Genomic DNA, 15403 nt, shown 5'->3' on the forward strand with positions numbered 1-15403 from the left:
TCGTCCCTGCTGCTTATTGCTTCTGTAGCATCACAGTGCCTTTATTACATTTCTTGCTGAACTATTTATGCATTTGTGACATTAGGATTGTTTGTTGAGCCATCATCCTCCTAGAACACAAGACAGCATCAAGTCCTGACAACATCAGCTGCAGGAATGTTGCAAAAACAATTAACCAGTATTTCTCCAATTCGACTGAATGCGAAGGTTACAGCAGGTCCGTCTTCAGTAGCGGAAGGAAATAAACCAGCCACTAGACTTCAGGAGATCTCTCTGTATTATGTGGAAGTAGCACAAGTCCTTACACCTTTCATCCTGCTTCTTCCAGCGTGGAGGAAGAAGGCCATCAGCAATCTCTCTCAAATCACTGCTGCTGAAAACTGCTACCTCACATGCAGCTCTCCTCATGTCCCCCTCCCACCTCACAATCCTCTTTTGAGGCTGTCCCAGCCATCTCCACAAGAACTAACTGGAACTTCTGGTGATGAAGAAGCAAAGATCTTGCAAATATTCCTATTAAGAAACAAGGGAAAAACATGTATTTAAAATATTTCTGATTAAAGTGTTCAGCATAGTCAGAGATTTATCGTTTAGGTGTTTTTTTTCAAGTGGTCAAATGTCTCTAGTGGTTAAGACTGCCATTTGTTGTGAAGTCATACAAGGTTTTTTTTCTGATGAAAGACAAAACAGCCCTGAAAACTGAAGCAATACACTCACTCATAAATGTACATTGCAAGAAGCAGCTATAAAGCAAGTCAGTCCAAACCATGTATGACAAGCCACCTCTAAAATAAATAAAATAAAATATCAACCACTGTCTTATCTTAAAGCCATTTAGCCCAGTATTACACTACTGGTCCTGCAGGGAACATGTATTCTTTCTCCTCTGAGAGGATGGCAAATTCCAAAACAACCTTCTAATGGCCACATAAATGAATCACAATTTCAAAGCCTGCTGCTTCTAGGCTATGTCACTGTTTAAGACCATATTCTTTAAATATCTTGTATTTAAGCTCTAAAGTCTCCCTAAGTGAATAAGGGAGTCTGCTTCAAGGTCAGGATTATGGAAATCCACTACTACTACGCAGAATATACTTTCAGTATCAAACAGACACTGATGACTTCCAAAATCTATAGAATTAGGAAATCAAATCTCTATTCTCTTTCCATAAATCAGTGTAGCACTACTAATATTCAGAAGAGAAACCAGTAGTGTATATATGATTTCTCCCTGTTCCTACAAACAGGTCTTTAAATTTGCTGTTTAAAGTGAACAACCCTTTCTGAGGCAGTAGGAAATACTTTATATTAATGAAAAATTCACTGCATCCTCTTGGCAAATTTTCTAGTGGCCAGTTACAGGTTAAATGTAATTTCTGAGCACACTAAATTATACCAGTTCTACATTTCAATCACAGGAACTCTTTGGATCTCCTCCTTCTAATTTTGTAAGTCTCCATTACAAAATAGAAAAAGCTTTCTACCTCCAAGTACCTGCATATTGTGACTGAATTATCTGCCCATGTCCTTTATAAGCTCAACAGCAAAGAGTTTTGTTAAGTCAAAGAAAAGGCAGTTTCCTGTCCTTTAATCATGCCTGTGATTAGTCACTGAACACCAATTTTTTGGAAGACTTTCTAACTTGCTAAGATTAGAATTGGACATAACCTTTCAGAATCAGATTTCTTCTCAAATCCCTGTTTACTCATTTCAAATATATCATGAAGACCTGAATTAACACTGCACTGAGACATGTTTTAGTTAACCACCTACCTCAAATCCTGTTTAGAGTCACTGATCCATGACACATTTCCTACTCTAAAAGTAGGATGTTATTTTTTGGTCCCAGATGAATTATATTTTTTCCTTTAGTCATATGTAAAAGTGTACCATTAGTGTGTTTTTACTTCCTTCTTAAGCTATATCCAATCCTACAGTTCAAGTACTAAAGCTTTGGGAAACTTGTATAGGCAGTAGAGGCCAAAATATTTAATGACCTGGGCACAGAAGTGGCATTAAGCTGAGGTACATGATGAGAAAACCACTTCCCTCTGCCTCATACTAGGAACCCCATATTAAGGGACTCATTCGTACGCACTAGAAGATTCAGCTGGGCTGGGTAAAGAGATTATAACTTTAAGCTTTCTACCTTAACACTGTTACAGACATTATTGTCTCTATGGCAGGGATACATAATGAATCAAACATGAATGCTGCAGGCTATTGACAAACACATTAAAGTAAACGAACACTGACTTCTTTGAATATTCTCCTACATATGCATCACCTCAATTACCCAAATCAAATGTTCTAATAGCAGGTAGCAAAAACAGAGATTCAGATTAAATCACGCACAAATTCTGCCTATGCTACATGAAGACTTCATTTCCATGACTGATGTTGTGACATCATCACAACCAAAGGCATTCAGCAGCAATGCTGATAAACACCCGCCCAGCTGTGTCCCCTGCTCTGCTCAGCCCTTCAGCTGCGCAGGCCTAACTTTGTGCGGCCCCACAGCAAGTCAGAAGAGAAGGGCTAATCCTTACAGCAAACAATATTCCGTCAGGTTAATCGCAATACATTTCACGAGACAAGTCGCTGCTGGAACAGACGTGCACTCGGGCCAGGGAGACGAATCCTGACTCTGCTGCGTAAGGAGCAAGAAACACAGTCGGGTGATGGGACGCTGAGACAAGCACACTAAAACACACCAACACCCTCCCACGCCGAGCCGCTGGGATGCCGGAGGCTCCGGCAGCCGCAAAGACTCTCGCAGACGAGAAGGACGGGGCTGCTGTGCGGGGTTAAAGCCGTGAGGGCGGCGAGCAGCGCCGGGAGACCACGGCCTCTGCCCGCCGTCAGGCCAGCAGCCTCCAACCCCAACTCTGCCTCAGGCGCCCGCCGCTCACCTCCTACCAGTTTGGGCACCTTCCCGATCCTGCCCGTGATCTCGGCCGTCAGCACGGCGAAATCCTGCTCGTAGCTCTCGAAATCGGAGGACATGGCGGCGGCGCAAAGGGAGGCCGCGGCCCCACTGCACTCCGCGGAGACACCGCGCTCAGCTCCTCCACTCCACACCGGCCGGCTTCCGCGTTCTGCTACCCGCAAAGACGTCCCCCCGCCGCCGGGCACCTTGCCACGCGTTCCGCCGGAAATCTCCGTCCCCACTCAGGTGTTTCAACCAACACGGCTTCCCACTGCCGCCCCGCCACACCTTCGCTTGCGGGCTCGAACTGCAGCCCCAGGCGCTGCGACAGCCCACTCACACCCTGCAACTCCCGTGGCCGTAGAGGGGAAAGACGAGGCTGTGGCCCGACCTGCGGGACGCTATTTCCCGTCGGGATCCTATTGCTCCCGAACTGTTGGGGGGCGGTAGCTGACCCGGAGGCGCCGGCGGGCGGAGGCGAGCGCGGGCTCCGCTCCCTGGGCTGCGGGGCGGGGCTGAGCCCCGGCGGGCCCCGACACCTCCTCTTCCCCTTTCTCACAGCGCTTCCTCTGTCTCGGCTGCTGGCGGGTCTGAGCTTGGCGGGAGCCATGCGTGGAGGTGGCGGTGGGGCGGCAGGAGCAGCGGACGGGCGGCGGTAGCGGCCATGGACGGGCCGGGAGAGGTGGGCCGGCCACTGGTGGCGGCCACGGACGGGCCGGGAGGGCAGGGCCGGGCGCCGGTAGCGGCCATGGATGGGCCGGGAGGGCTGGGCCGCGTGCGGCGGCTGTGCCACTGGGGACCGCTGGTGGCCCTGGCTGTAGTGGCCGTGTGTTCCGCCACCGCCATGGCGGACGCCGCGCTGTGGTACTGGCCCCTGGATACCGCCGGAGGAAGCGTCAATTTCATCATGCTCCTCAACTGGACCGTCATGATCCTTTACAACTACTTCAGCGCCATGTTTGTCGGCCCAGGGTACGTCCCGCTGGGGTGGTCGCCGGTAAGTGCTGGTTTTCGATAGCTCCTCCTGGGCTGGGCGCGGCGGGTGTGGGGGGACCGGCAGGTGTGCCCTTGCGCCAGAGCCGTCCCTGCTGAGGGGACGGTGTGCAGGGGTCAGGGAGACCGTACAAGTCGCTTATCTTTTGATACCGATGTTTCCCAGTTCACTTGAAAGAATGCAGCCAGCCCTTCGGGCCACTCCTCGCTCCTTATGTTGTTTCAACATCTTCGCGTTTTGCCCCTCTGCTGCTGCTCACAGCGTGTCCAGTGTGCTCCAGCTCCGTCCGTCCCTTCCCTGTTCCGTCAGTTACAGTGATCTGGGGTAGAATGGTAACGTCATTTTATTGGCAGGAGATGTTAAGTTTTATAGCTGCTTCTCAAACCAAAACAACAGGAAACAAGTGCTGCTACCCAGCAGTGAGAGCCTCAAGGTTATCTGCACGCTCCTGCTGGCACTGAAGACTTTGCTGCTAGTAACAAGGATTAGAAGAACTTCATTGAGCAAATTTTTTTTTTTTATGTGAGCCAGAAAATTACATCTTTATCTTATGTTCAATACAATATTGTAAGTTAAGGTAGAATTTCCATTTCCTTTGCCTTAGTAATCTCTTGGATGAGGAGTAGTGAAGGACCTACTGATAAAGGCTCAGTATCTCAAGAGAGCTGGCCAGAGTTTGTGGTCCAGCGGCATGAAATGAAGATCAGTGGTAATCACATTTCTATTTGTGGAATATTTCTCAGGACAGAGTCTAGCGACAAGAGGATCCTAATGTAGTCTAGCAGAATAACTGAGCATTCGACTTCGCAAACAGAAGACTTTGGCCGGTATTTACTTGCTATGTACAGGTCTCCCAATCTGTCATTTTGCTGTACTTGGCTTATGGGTGTGTGTGAGAGAGATGGGTGGCAAATAAGAACTAATTAGAATCATAGAATGGTTTGGGTTGGAAGGAACCTTAAAGATCATCCAGTTCAAACCCTCTGCTATGGGCAGGAACACCTTCTACTAAAGCAGGTTGCTCCAAGCCACGTCCAACCTGGCCTTGAACACTGCCAGGGATGGGGCAGCCACAGCTTATCTGGGCAACCTGTGCCACTGTCTCACCACCCTCACAGTAAAGAACTTCTTCCTAATGTCTAATCTAAATCTACTCTTTTTGAGTTTAAAGCCATTTCTCCTTGTCCTAGTCCTACGTGCCCTTGTAAAAAATCCCTCTCCCAAGTTTCTTGTAGGCCCCCTTTAGTTATGGGAGGACTGTTATAAGGTATTCTCAGAACCTTCTTTTCTCCAGGCTGTCTTCCTAGGAGAGGTCCTCCAGCCCTCTGTTCGTCTTTGTGACCTTCTTTGGACTCACTCCAACAGGTCCTCATCCTCTGTATTCTGGGGGCTCCAGAGCTTAAAGCAGTACTCCAGTTGGGGTCTCATGAGACTAGAGTAGAGGAGCAGAATCAATGCCCTCAACCTGCTGGTCATGCTCCTTGTGAGACAGCCCAGCCTATGGTTGGCTTTCTGGGCTGCAGTGCACATCGCCAGGCCATGCTAGGTTTCTTGTCAACCATAGCTGAACATTAATGCTTGCCAGTACAGCATCTTAGTTAAGCCCAAATTGGCTCATGGCATAAAATGAAGAGACAAGGTGCAAAAGCTATTTTTTAAAAATTGTAAGGGCCTCATGCTTTTTTTTTTTTTACTCCCAGAACTTCACTAGGAAGCCCTGCTTGTACACTCTTCCTGATGAAAGAACTGTTTATTTCTTTTAGCAACCAGCACTTTGAACAATGAGAGATGGCTGTGTTGATATCAAGGGATTATTTCATTTTGGTTTTTTACTTTCCTCATCACCTACCATTAAATAGGGTTGGGTTATGAAACACACCCTGCCAGAAGAAAGCAAAGATGCTTAGGTTAGGAAAGTGTCAAGATGTGTATTGCCAATAGAATTATGTATACATCTAACACATCTGTTCTTCTGTTTAAAGGAAAAATCTCAGGATTGCATGTATCTCCAATACTGTAAAGTGTGTCAGTCTTATAAGGCACCACGTTCACACCACTGTCGAAAGTGTAACAGGTACTATCTTTAAAACTGTTTTAAGTCCATATGAACACAGCAGCAAATCTAATAATGAGCTATTAATATAATTTGTTCTTTCAGGTCTTGTCTTGTGCACTTTTAAAAGACTTCTGTATGAACACTACTCCCGTTTCAAATATTTCCACTTTGTAGTTGTATGATTTCTGTGTGGTTTTACTGTGTTTTAGTTTAATGAATAAATCTGTCTTTAACAGTTTCTTTTTAGCTTGAAATCATTTCCTCTTAAGAACTTCTCAACAATATTAACAAAACATTGCAGTACTGTTTCAGGAAAGTGACCCTGTGTAAATACCTAAAAATCTTTCAGTCCTTTGTAAGTTACAAGTCTAAACATTTACCTGCTCAGGGAGTAGAAAAGCCTATTCTATTGTCTTTCCCAATGGGAATTAAAGATTGATTTGAGTGGAAATTTTGGCCTGTTCTTTACTCTTTGCTAAAGTGTTGTTTTGGTAAAGGATGCTTTTATTATAAATAGCTGCACTGGCATTTAATGCAACTTAAAAAAAGCAAGCCATTTCAGCTGTCTACAGTCTAAGCTGTAGTTGTGTTTATCCTGGGTTTACTGGGCAGATCCTCCTCTGAAGGACTACTAGAGAACATGGTAAAAGGATATTACAACATGCATGTTCATTTGTTATTTCTGTAAACACAAGGATGTGCATTTAGTGTGCTTTTGGGAAACAGAGACTGAAACTGTAGAGCAGTGCTGTAATTTGGCTGTGTCATCCCAGGATTTAAAATTAGACTCTTTTCCTAGAGTCACAGTATTTACACTGAGGACTGCATAGAAAATGGTAGCGGATCCTGAGTCTTTGCAAAAGCAGGTTCTTAAATTATTTCTCTTGTCAAATAAAACTGAAGACGCTGCAGCACATTCTCCAGATCATTTTGACGACATACTTTAAGAATTTTCTGCCCCCTCAACTGTAGCTAAATTAACTCATTCCACACGTATTTCTAGCCTGTTGCAATGAAGTAGGTAACTTAAACCGTTGCTGAAAGTCTTCTGTGCTATGGCAAGTTTCAGTGTATGAATGGAAGTTAACTTCTTGTGGCCTACCTGAATGGAGTGAGACTGAGGAACTTCTTCGGAAGCATTTGTGCTCATAGTTATGATTGCATGTTCGAGAAATTGTACGGTGACAATTGAGCTAACAGAGTAATTAATTCTTAAAAGGGAGAAACTGAACTTCCTATTGGGAATGGACTAGCTTAAAAGATAATGAGGTCAGTAGTTCCAAAACAATTAACTTTTATTTTCAGAGAAGCTGGATATTTGTGCAGTTCAGTCCTTTGTTTATCAGTTAGATTTGGTGCAGATGAATTGCAACATTATAATTAGTGACTTTTATACCCATTAAGTAAAATTAATGCAATTTGGGATGTGGATTATCAGGTGGGTTTTTTTGCACGTGTAAACTACATAAAAATAACCAGCTTTATATTGAATACAAAGTGTCTCTAAGGTATTTACTCCTGTTAAAAGGTATTTGAAAAGGTCTTAAAGTGGTGTGAGGTCAATACATAACAGTTAATAAAGCTTTCAGAGGGTCTACTGAAAAGAAATTCAGTTCTGCTTGTTAATCTTTATATTCTTTCTTCAAGTAGTTCACGGGGGATTTGGTATTTCATTTATTTTCCTGGTGTGCTTATTTTAAAGAAATGGCAATAGTTACTACTATTGTGTTGACAGTTCTTACAAGACCCATTCTAGTCCTCTGTTTCCTGGCTCTGGAATATGATGCAACTACCAAATCTGAATAAAGAGGAGGAGGGATCATTAAGGATGGTATGACCTGGGGGGCACTTCTTGTTTTGCTTTCTTTCACTGTACAACATGAAATACCATTCTGAATAGCAACAAAAAAAGAAGTTACTGTGTTAATCTGTCAGAAATTGGTGGGTTCAAATGAATGAATGAAGGTTGAGTAGTAGAAAGTTAGCTGTCTTATTCTATGAGCTTTTTGAAACACATCATAAATGTCCTTTATATTAATCAATATTTATTATTCACAGATGTGTCATGAAGATGGATCACCACTGTCCTTGGATCAACAACTGTTGTGGGTACCAGAATCACGCATCTTTCACTCTGTTTCTCCTCTTAGCTCCACTTGGATGCATTCATGCTTCTTTCATATTTGTTATGACTATGTACACTCAGCTTTACAACAGAGTAAGAAAACATAATTAAATGTTTAAAATATTATTTAAGTCAGATGGATAATTTATTTCTGGAAGTATGAAACAATTTGGTTTCCTGAGAAGCAGAATGTAGAATTCCTTCTTAATCTTTCAATATATACTCTAAGTTCTGCTCTCCGCCTGTGAGAAGTTGCTTGTCTTAGTCACTGGGAGTTTTCTAGAAACTAAAGACAGTTTCTGAGTAGCACTTTATATAGAGAGAGACAGGCTGCGTTTTGGCTGGCATAGAAACTAGCTACTATTTATTTCCAGCAGACAAGTTAAATGCTATTTATTTTTGCTTGCCACATTTTTTAGAATTGTAGCCAGTTTTTCAAGGGGGTCTAAAAATAAATTACAATGCATTTGTTTTTAAATGGAAAAATTTAACTGCAGCAACAATAAGTAGAGCTTGTTCTGAAATACATCCCTTATCTCAGATCCATGGTTAAGATTATAAACTTTGATTTCAGCCCTTGTGGTTGCAATGAAGAGCTTGAATATATCTACTGAGTGTAACAGGTGAAGGCTGTGTACTGTATTTGCAGAGCGATAATGCTGGGGAACTGTTATCTCCAAAAGCTTTTAGAGGAAAACTTGTAGCGTTTCTATTGAAAGTGGGTTCTGTGTTATGTTAATATATTCTATGTGAAACTGGTGAATGTGTTTTTGTTAATGTGCCAAAGTCCAGATTTTTTTTGTTGTTGTTGATTTTGGGCCTAACTTGTGGAGCTTGCAAGATGGGGATTTTGGTTTGTTTTCCATCTAGAGAAGTCCTGCATCTAGCAAAGAATGTATTTCTAAAGAAGAAAGGTCTTTTGAATATTTGCTTTTAATTACTCCATTTGCATTATAAAACGTTTGAAGTTGGACACTTAAGAGCCAGATTTTTTATTGTCAACTTGTTTTGTTTCAGGAGTCAAAATGTTCTAAAGCTGAATGATACTTTTCCTTTGCAGATATCTTTTGGGTGGAGTTCTGTAAAGATTGACATGAGTGCAGCCAAAAGAGACCCTCGACCCATTATTCCCTTTGGACTGTCTGCATTTGCTGCATCTTTATTTGCCTTAGGACTGGCATTAGGAACAACTATTGCTGTTGGTATGCTGTTTATTATCCAGGTAAGTTTATGGCTTCTGTTACAAAGAAGTTAAAAGCCCTAAGTTGTGCCTGCTTGTGGAGCAGAAACAGAATTTGGGATTGAGATGGGAGCAGCTGTTTATAGCTTATGTTGCTTTTCAGGGGGTTATGTTGCTTTATCTCAGTTCCTGTGTTGTACCACAACCATTTTTTGTGAGAGAGCTTAGAGGTGAGAATCTAACACTAAGAAAATATGAGATGGCCTTTATAAACTCTCTGGAAAAGGCAAAATATTTAGTATTTCAGGAGTACATGCCCCTGTCCCTGAGGATAGATATAAACATGCCTGATCTGTTACTTCAAAAGTTTGAGATCTTTGGAAGGAAATAAAAGTATGCATTTTAAGCATAAACAGAAATACTGTGTGGTACCATCTAAGTGTATAGTTCTAGAGGATAGCAGTAGCATGTATTTGTGCTGAATCTTAATTTGAGTGTTTTTTAAGCTTATAAAAGTTGCTTTGTTCTTTAAAGCAAAGTCAGTTTGTTAAATGAAGTTTTCTTTGACTAGCTGATGTATTCCTGCAGAAAATCAACGCTAACTTTGCCTAACGCTTTTATTTTAGATGAAAGTAATTTTGACAAATAAAACTTCAATCGAGTCCTGGATTGAAGAAAAGGTAAGCTTTTATTACAGTATTCTTGTACTATATTGTTACAAAGTCTGTTCTCCATAGTTATCGATTTATTGTTTCATCTCTCTGGCTTTAAACCAAAGATGTCATTTCTATTCACCACTGACTTAATACCTACAGCCAGCTTTTCCTTTACTGTTTCTGAAATTAGTTGAAATAGATGATAAATCATTAACTGCATAGATTTTTCTTTTCTTTTTTTGTTTGGGGGAATTGATGTGAACATGATAAAGTATTTGCTTTTAAGAGACTTTGCTTATGTACTTGGAATAGGTGGGTTTGTTCAGCTGAAACTCGAGTTGCCTTTGCTTCTCATTATGCCTATGTCTTTAATTGTCCACGTCCCCATTCTAGGTGCCGTGTTTGGCTCATTTTTCTCATTTCCTACTTCTCTGATTAAACTTGAAATGATTTGCCTTCATTTCAAAGAAGTACTGGAAAATAATGATACCTAGTCTTTTCTTCTCTAAATTTCTCTTTGATTTCCATATCTTTATAGAGACTTTTCTCAAGATTTTTCAAAAGAAATAGAGCCAAGCAGAAGCTAACTTTAGATGAAGCAAAACTGACTCAGTGTTTATTGGTGCTACCAGGTTATTTTGTATAAAACCACATACATTTCATTATTACCTTATCATTCTTTTATTCTGTGTCAAAATTAGCATGAGTATTTTGACTGTGTGTAAGCCCCTAAGCATTGTAATGCTTTCTCTTTGCACAGAATCTAGCTTAGCTGGATCCTAGTCCTATTAGACCTTTTAGTAATAGGACAATGGTATATAAATGAAAGAAAACCCTGTTGCAACTATGTAGTAGAATTTGGAGTCATATCTTAATATTTTTATTGTAAAATGCAGGCTGCTAATATGTCCCTTCTGAAAAGTGAACACAGACTGTAATACATGAGTGTTTAATAAAAATTACATTATTGCAACAGAGGACAAACTCTTCTGTGGCTGCGCCACTAGATGTCATTGTTACTGAGAGAATGGAAAGTTCATGGCTGCAGATTGTGGAGATTCAGAGCATTCCTGTGTACGCAATTCTTAGAGGCGAAATAGGCACTACCAATGTTGAATTATTCTCACATTGATTAATCAAAGAATCCCGAGCAGTGGATGCCTTTGAATGCAACTGAGAAATGGTCAGGCATCAGTCCTTAAAAAAAGCCATAAAATAAAATTAGAACTTAGAGTGGATTAATGAGTATGGCCAGTTAATTCTGTTAACAAGTTAAGCCAAACCAGGCATACTTCAAGATGCTGGTTGTTGTATGTAGATTTGAAAGCCTGGGTTACTAGATCAGGAATATACTGCTCTTTCTTCAAAATGTTTGCCTTTAGGTCTCATGACACATACAGAACTTACGATTCAGCCTTCTTAATATTTACTGCTTGATTGCAGTTTGTAGGGCATGTTTTTATGTACTGTATTTCTTAATTATTTTCCAGGCCAAAGACAGAATCCAGTACTACCAAACGGGTGAGACCTTCATTTTTCCCTATGACATGGGAAGTAAATGGAAGAACTTCAAGCAAGTGTTTACATGGTCTGGGATTCCTGAGGGAGATGGCCTGGATTGGCCAGTAAGAGATGGCTGTCATCAATACAGTTTGACGGTAATTGATCTTCAGTGATATCTCAAGTTAATCCTCCCCAGTATCCAATTGTCTGCTTTCCTCTGCAGTAATATACCGGTGTTTTAAATAATCAAAATAGACTAGTAGTACGTATATTTATGAAACAAGACTTCTGTCGAATGTTCTCCCATTTTTGATAGACTAAAATGTTATGCTTTTGTGAGTGCTTTTAAATGCTAATAATATTTTCTGTGTTTGTTGAGTGGTTTCAGTACTTGACTTCATTTTGTGTTGAATGCACAAGTCCTCTTAAAATGAACACTGCCTAAATTTCTATTTGTAATCATTTACAGATAGAGCAACTGAAACAGAAAGCAGACAAGCGAGTAAGAAGCGTAAGTATTTGTGAAGTTTGGTCTGAAATGACTTTGAAATATCAGTTTAAATAAATGTAAGTAATTGCTGAAACACTTTCTTTATTTTAAACTTAGCAATTAAATAAAGGCTTTGTGTTTCCACACAAACAATATGCTGCAACCTCTGCTTAACTAAACTTAGCATTTAGCTTTCTTTGCAGTTGCTCCTTAGGTGGTAATAAACATGATAATAAAGATGACACTGCTTCATTATTAAGCAGTTAATTAAAAATTTAGAGACCCTTTGACAGCCATTGTCATTATGCTCAAATCTAATAGTATGCTTGAATTGACTTTCTTGGTATGAAACTGTCAGCAAGGCCACAACTCGTTATAATAATAGATTGCCATGTTGTGTTCAAATTTGTAGGTGCGGTATCGAGCAATAGAAGATTACAGTGGTGTCTGCTGCCCTGTGACTAAAGGTGTTAAAACGTTATTCACAACACCGTGTTCTGAAGAACCAAGAATTGCACTGAGTAAAGGGGATCTGATTTTAGCCACAAGAGGCTTAAAGTTAGTGGCTCCACACCTTAATTTTTGGTTAAAAGAAACATTGAGATGAATTCTGGCATCTAATTACCTATTACGCTTTCTTCCCCAGCCACTGGATGTATGGTGAGAAGATTCTCGACTCAGCTGCTGATGGTATTATGAAGCAGTTATTTTCACTTTTTCTGTTGAAAATTACAAATCACTTTTATAGTTGTCTAGAAATGTGGATGATATTACATGTTCATTTCTCAAAAGATACAATGACTGACCTTACTGGCATTAGCTTGTCTCCCCTCTAAAACCATATCCACATTTTTTGCATCTAGTAGACTTGCCAGTCTTGAAGTTTATTGAAGGTTGAGTGGGAAGCAGGACACTTCTTCATATTGAAGAAAAAGTTAAACTTTTAGACTCTTAGTGAGGTTAATGATTATTTCTTTTTTTGATATTTAAGTAGCATACTTTCTTAAACACATTGAGATTTCCTATCTAAACACCTTTTCCTTGCCTGTGCCTTCTGAAGAGGCTGTAGCCATCCATTGCAGCACTCCAATCATGTGAATCATTTGACCATGTTTTTGTAATGGCAATTACGTCATGATTTCCCTGCTGCACAATGGCTTCCATCTCCTATTTGTTGCCCATGCTGTGAGCACTGGCATAAATGGATTTAAGTTGCTCTGTGGATCTGGACTCCAACAGTGGCATGCTACCCTGTGGCTCATTTCTAGCAAGCCTGGTGTTATCCACTTTCCCCTCAAACCTAGTTTAAAGCCTACTCTACAAGCCCTGCTATCTCCTGGGCTTAGCAGCTCACTCCAGTGAACTATCTCAAACACCAAACCTTAAATGAGTCAGAGAAACGAGCATGGTAATTGTTTTGTGTTGGTTATTAGCAGGAGATATCTGTGCTACATTGACTAGTTTTGGTTTTTAATCAGGTGAAATGGGTAGGGAACTGAGTGTATACTGAGAGGCTAGGTTCGAATTCAAAATAACACTGGCATTTTGGAGAACTAGGCTTCAGAAATAGAATAAGATTTGTTAAGACTGCATAGCAAAATGCTATAATAAAGCCAGAGTAACAAGCTGCACTATAACAAGATGGAAAAATTGATTATTAAGTAGCAGTTCTTCTGAGCAAATGAGTTAATCTTAAGATGAGTCAACACTTCCAAGAAAGAAAAAAAGCATATAGCTTCTGAGATGCATGAAGTAATCCTTCCATCCTACTCGACACTGGCAGAGACTCAGTTGAAATACTACCACAAGTAAAAGCAGTTACAGCATCTTAAGAAAGAGGAAGATCAGCTGTAAAGGATAAAGAGGAAAACAATGAGAATAATCAGAGTAACAGAAAATGTGACCTGTAAGGGAAGGCTGGAAGAATTGGGATGGCTTGCTGGGAGAGAAAAAAGAGGTAGGAGAAAGCCCAGGGTATATACAAGTAGTCATCAGCTGTGTGAAACTATGTTGTGGAGAAGGTTGTTAGCTGTGTCTCTGGTGTGTAGAAAGAGGAGTTGTGAACTTCATAGTCAGAAAGATTCAGATAGGATATTAGGGAAGATTTTTCTTAGGGAAGGTAGAGCACTCTGAAAACTTTTTAGGCAGTGGAAGAGAATTGATGCATCCCCAGTCAGTGATGTTGGGAATCATTAGATAACCTTGGAGAATAAAATAACCTGGGTGTAACCTTTTGATATCTCTTCCAGTCCTGTGTTTTTCATCTATAGTGGGCCATGTTTTGTTCCAAGTTAATGCAACTTTTCATGTCTTAAGGTGCAATAAGAGAACGAGGCTGGTTCCCTAGGAAATGTGTGGAAAAATGCCAGTATGACTCAGAAACGGATCAACCAGTGGATGGAGAGAAGAAAAACAGATAGCCTTCTCATTTTTTTTTAAATAAGAAATGGAATTTTTACTTCAGACCACAATCCTTTACTTGAAATTTTCTGCGTGTGACTTCAGACTTATGCAATGAATGTGTTAGGACAAGGTTTTTTTTTCCTCGCAGCTGAAAGGGTTGGATATGTCTGTGCCATGGTTTGCAGACTTTTTTAACAGTAAATAATTGAAGAAGCCATTCAGTGGATTGCCTTCAAGATGCATCTTCTTCAGCCCGAGTCTGGGTTTTTTTTCTTTTTGCTGTTTCAATTGCATTCTGAGGGTTCATGATTTAGATGTTTTTCTCACCCGCATCTGATGGCGATGCGTGCTGCATCTCTTTTGTATTTTAATTTCTCTGAAGCTGCCCCTGAAAGCTATAAAATAAACATCTGATTCAAATTCAAGATGAAATTTGTTACCTGTGACTTTTAATGATGTGAATTGTCCACCTCAAATAAATGATACGTTCATATTCACTTGTGGATTTAATTGTTCTTAGAGCTACCGAGAACTTGTTTATGGGCATGGGAACGTGAAACGACTGGGAGGTAAAGTGTTCAGAGTTATAAGTTGTTTTTCAAGGTTAGAATGCCTGCAGCTCTTGCTGTAAGAATATTCTGTGCTTTTAATGGCCAAAAAATATAGCCAGCTGTATCTGCTCCCTCTGAAATAATATGAGTGCATACCCAAGAAACTAGAGTTCTTGATCCATCTTGGAGTGAAAGGAAGCAATAAATCCAAGAATAAAAATTTTTCTAAGCCTAGTTGCTACTGAGTGATTAACACCTTTTCTAAAGCATTTTTATTTAGCATCTGGTATGAATTACTAGAAGGAAGACCTTAAAATGAAGTAACCTGTACCAGCTGAAGGCTTTCTGAATGTATCCTAAATGCAACAGGTGGGTTTGTTCTCTCATAGTGCAGTTGCATGTCACAGGTTGGGAGTATTTGCAATTTACTGTTCTAAACTAATGCCTGCTTTACACCCACCTGCATGACTTTTCTCAGATGAGCATTTCTTAGCCAGTATTGAGTGTATAGCGAAA

At 40.7% G+C, this 15403-nt stretch overlaps 2 protein-coding genes across 4 annotated transcripts in view; one reads left to right on the forward strand and one right to left on the reverse strand.

The window, feature by feature from the left end:
* The window catches only part of VTI1A (vesicle transport through interaction with t-SNAREs 1A), a 271249-nt gene extending 267934 nt beyond the window's left edge, over positions 1–3315 (reverse strand). For all 3 annotated transcript variants that reach the window (XM_080620516.1, XM_080620515.1, XM_080620517.1), the window contains exon 1: positions 2913–3315. In XM_080620516.1, the coding sequence (XP_080476642.1) occupies positions 2913–3006 (94 nt within the window). In that variant the 5' untranslated portion in view covers positions 3007–3315. The remainder of the gene's footprint in view (positions 1–2912) is intronic.
* A 204-nt stretch (positions 3316–3519) lies between these two features.
* Positions 3520–15039, forward strand: ZDHHC6 (zDHHC palmitoyltransferase 6). The gene is made up of 10 exons (XM_080621185.1): positions 3520–3926; positions 5906–5997; positions 8038–8197; positions 9165–9326; positions 9911–9964; positions 11431–11598; positions 11913–11954; positions 12346–12491; positions 12580–12623; positions 14250–15039. The coding sequence occupies exons 1-10, from the start codon at positions 3594–3596 to the stop codon at positions 14351–14353; spliced, it is 1305 nt and encodes a 434-aa protein (XP_080477311.1). The 5' UTR covers positions 3520–3593; the 3' UTR covers positions 14354–15039.
* The last annotated feature ends 364 nt before the right edge of the window (positions 15040–15403 follow it).

This window comes from Psittacula echo (genome assembly GCF_963264785.1).
Source record: "Psittacula echo genome assembly, chromosome: 6".
NCBI classification, from domain to species: domain Eukaryota; kingdom Metazoa; phylum Chordata; class Aves; order Psittaciformes; family Psittacidae; genus Psittacula; species Psittacula echo.

Bases quoted from the DNA above. Each gene is read 5' to 3' on its own strand.
- ZDHHC6 (XM_080621185.1), top strand. From the start codon at position 3,594: ATGGACGGGCCGGGAGAGGTGGGCCGGCCACTGGTGGCGGCCACGGAC. The intron at 11,955-12,345 runs GTAAGTATTTGT...TCAAATTTGTAG, and splicing joins CAGACAAGCGAGTAAGAAGC to GTGCGGTATCGAGCAATAGA. The intron at 12,624-14,249 runs GTATTATGAAGC...TCATGTCTTAAG, and splicing joins TCTCGACTCAGCTGCTGATG to GTGCAATAAGAGAACGAGGC.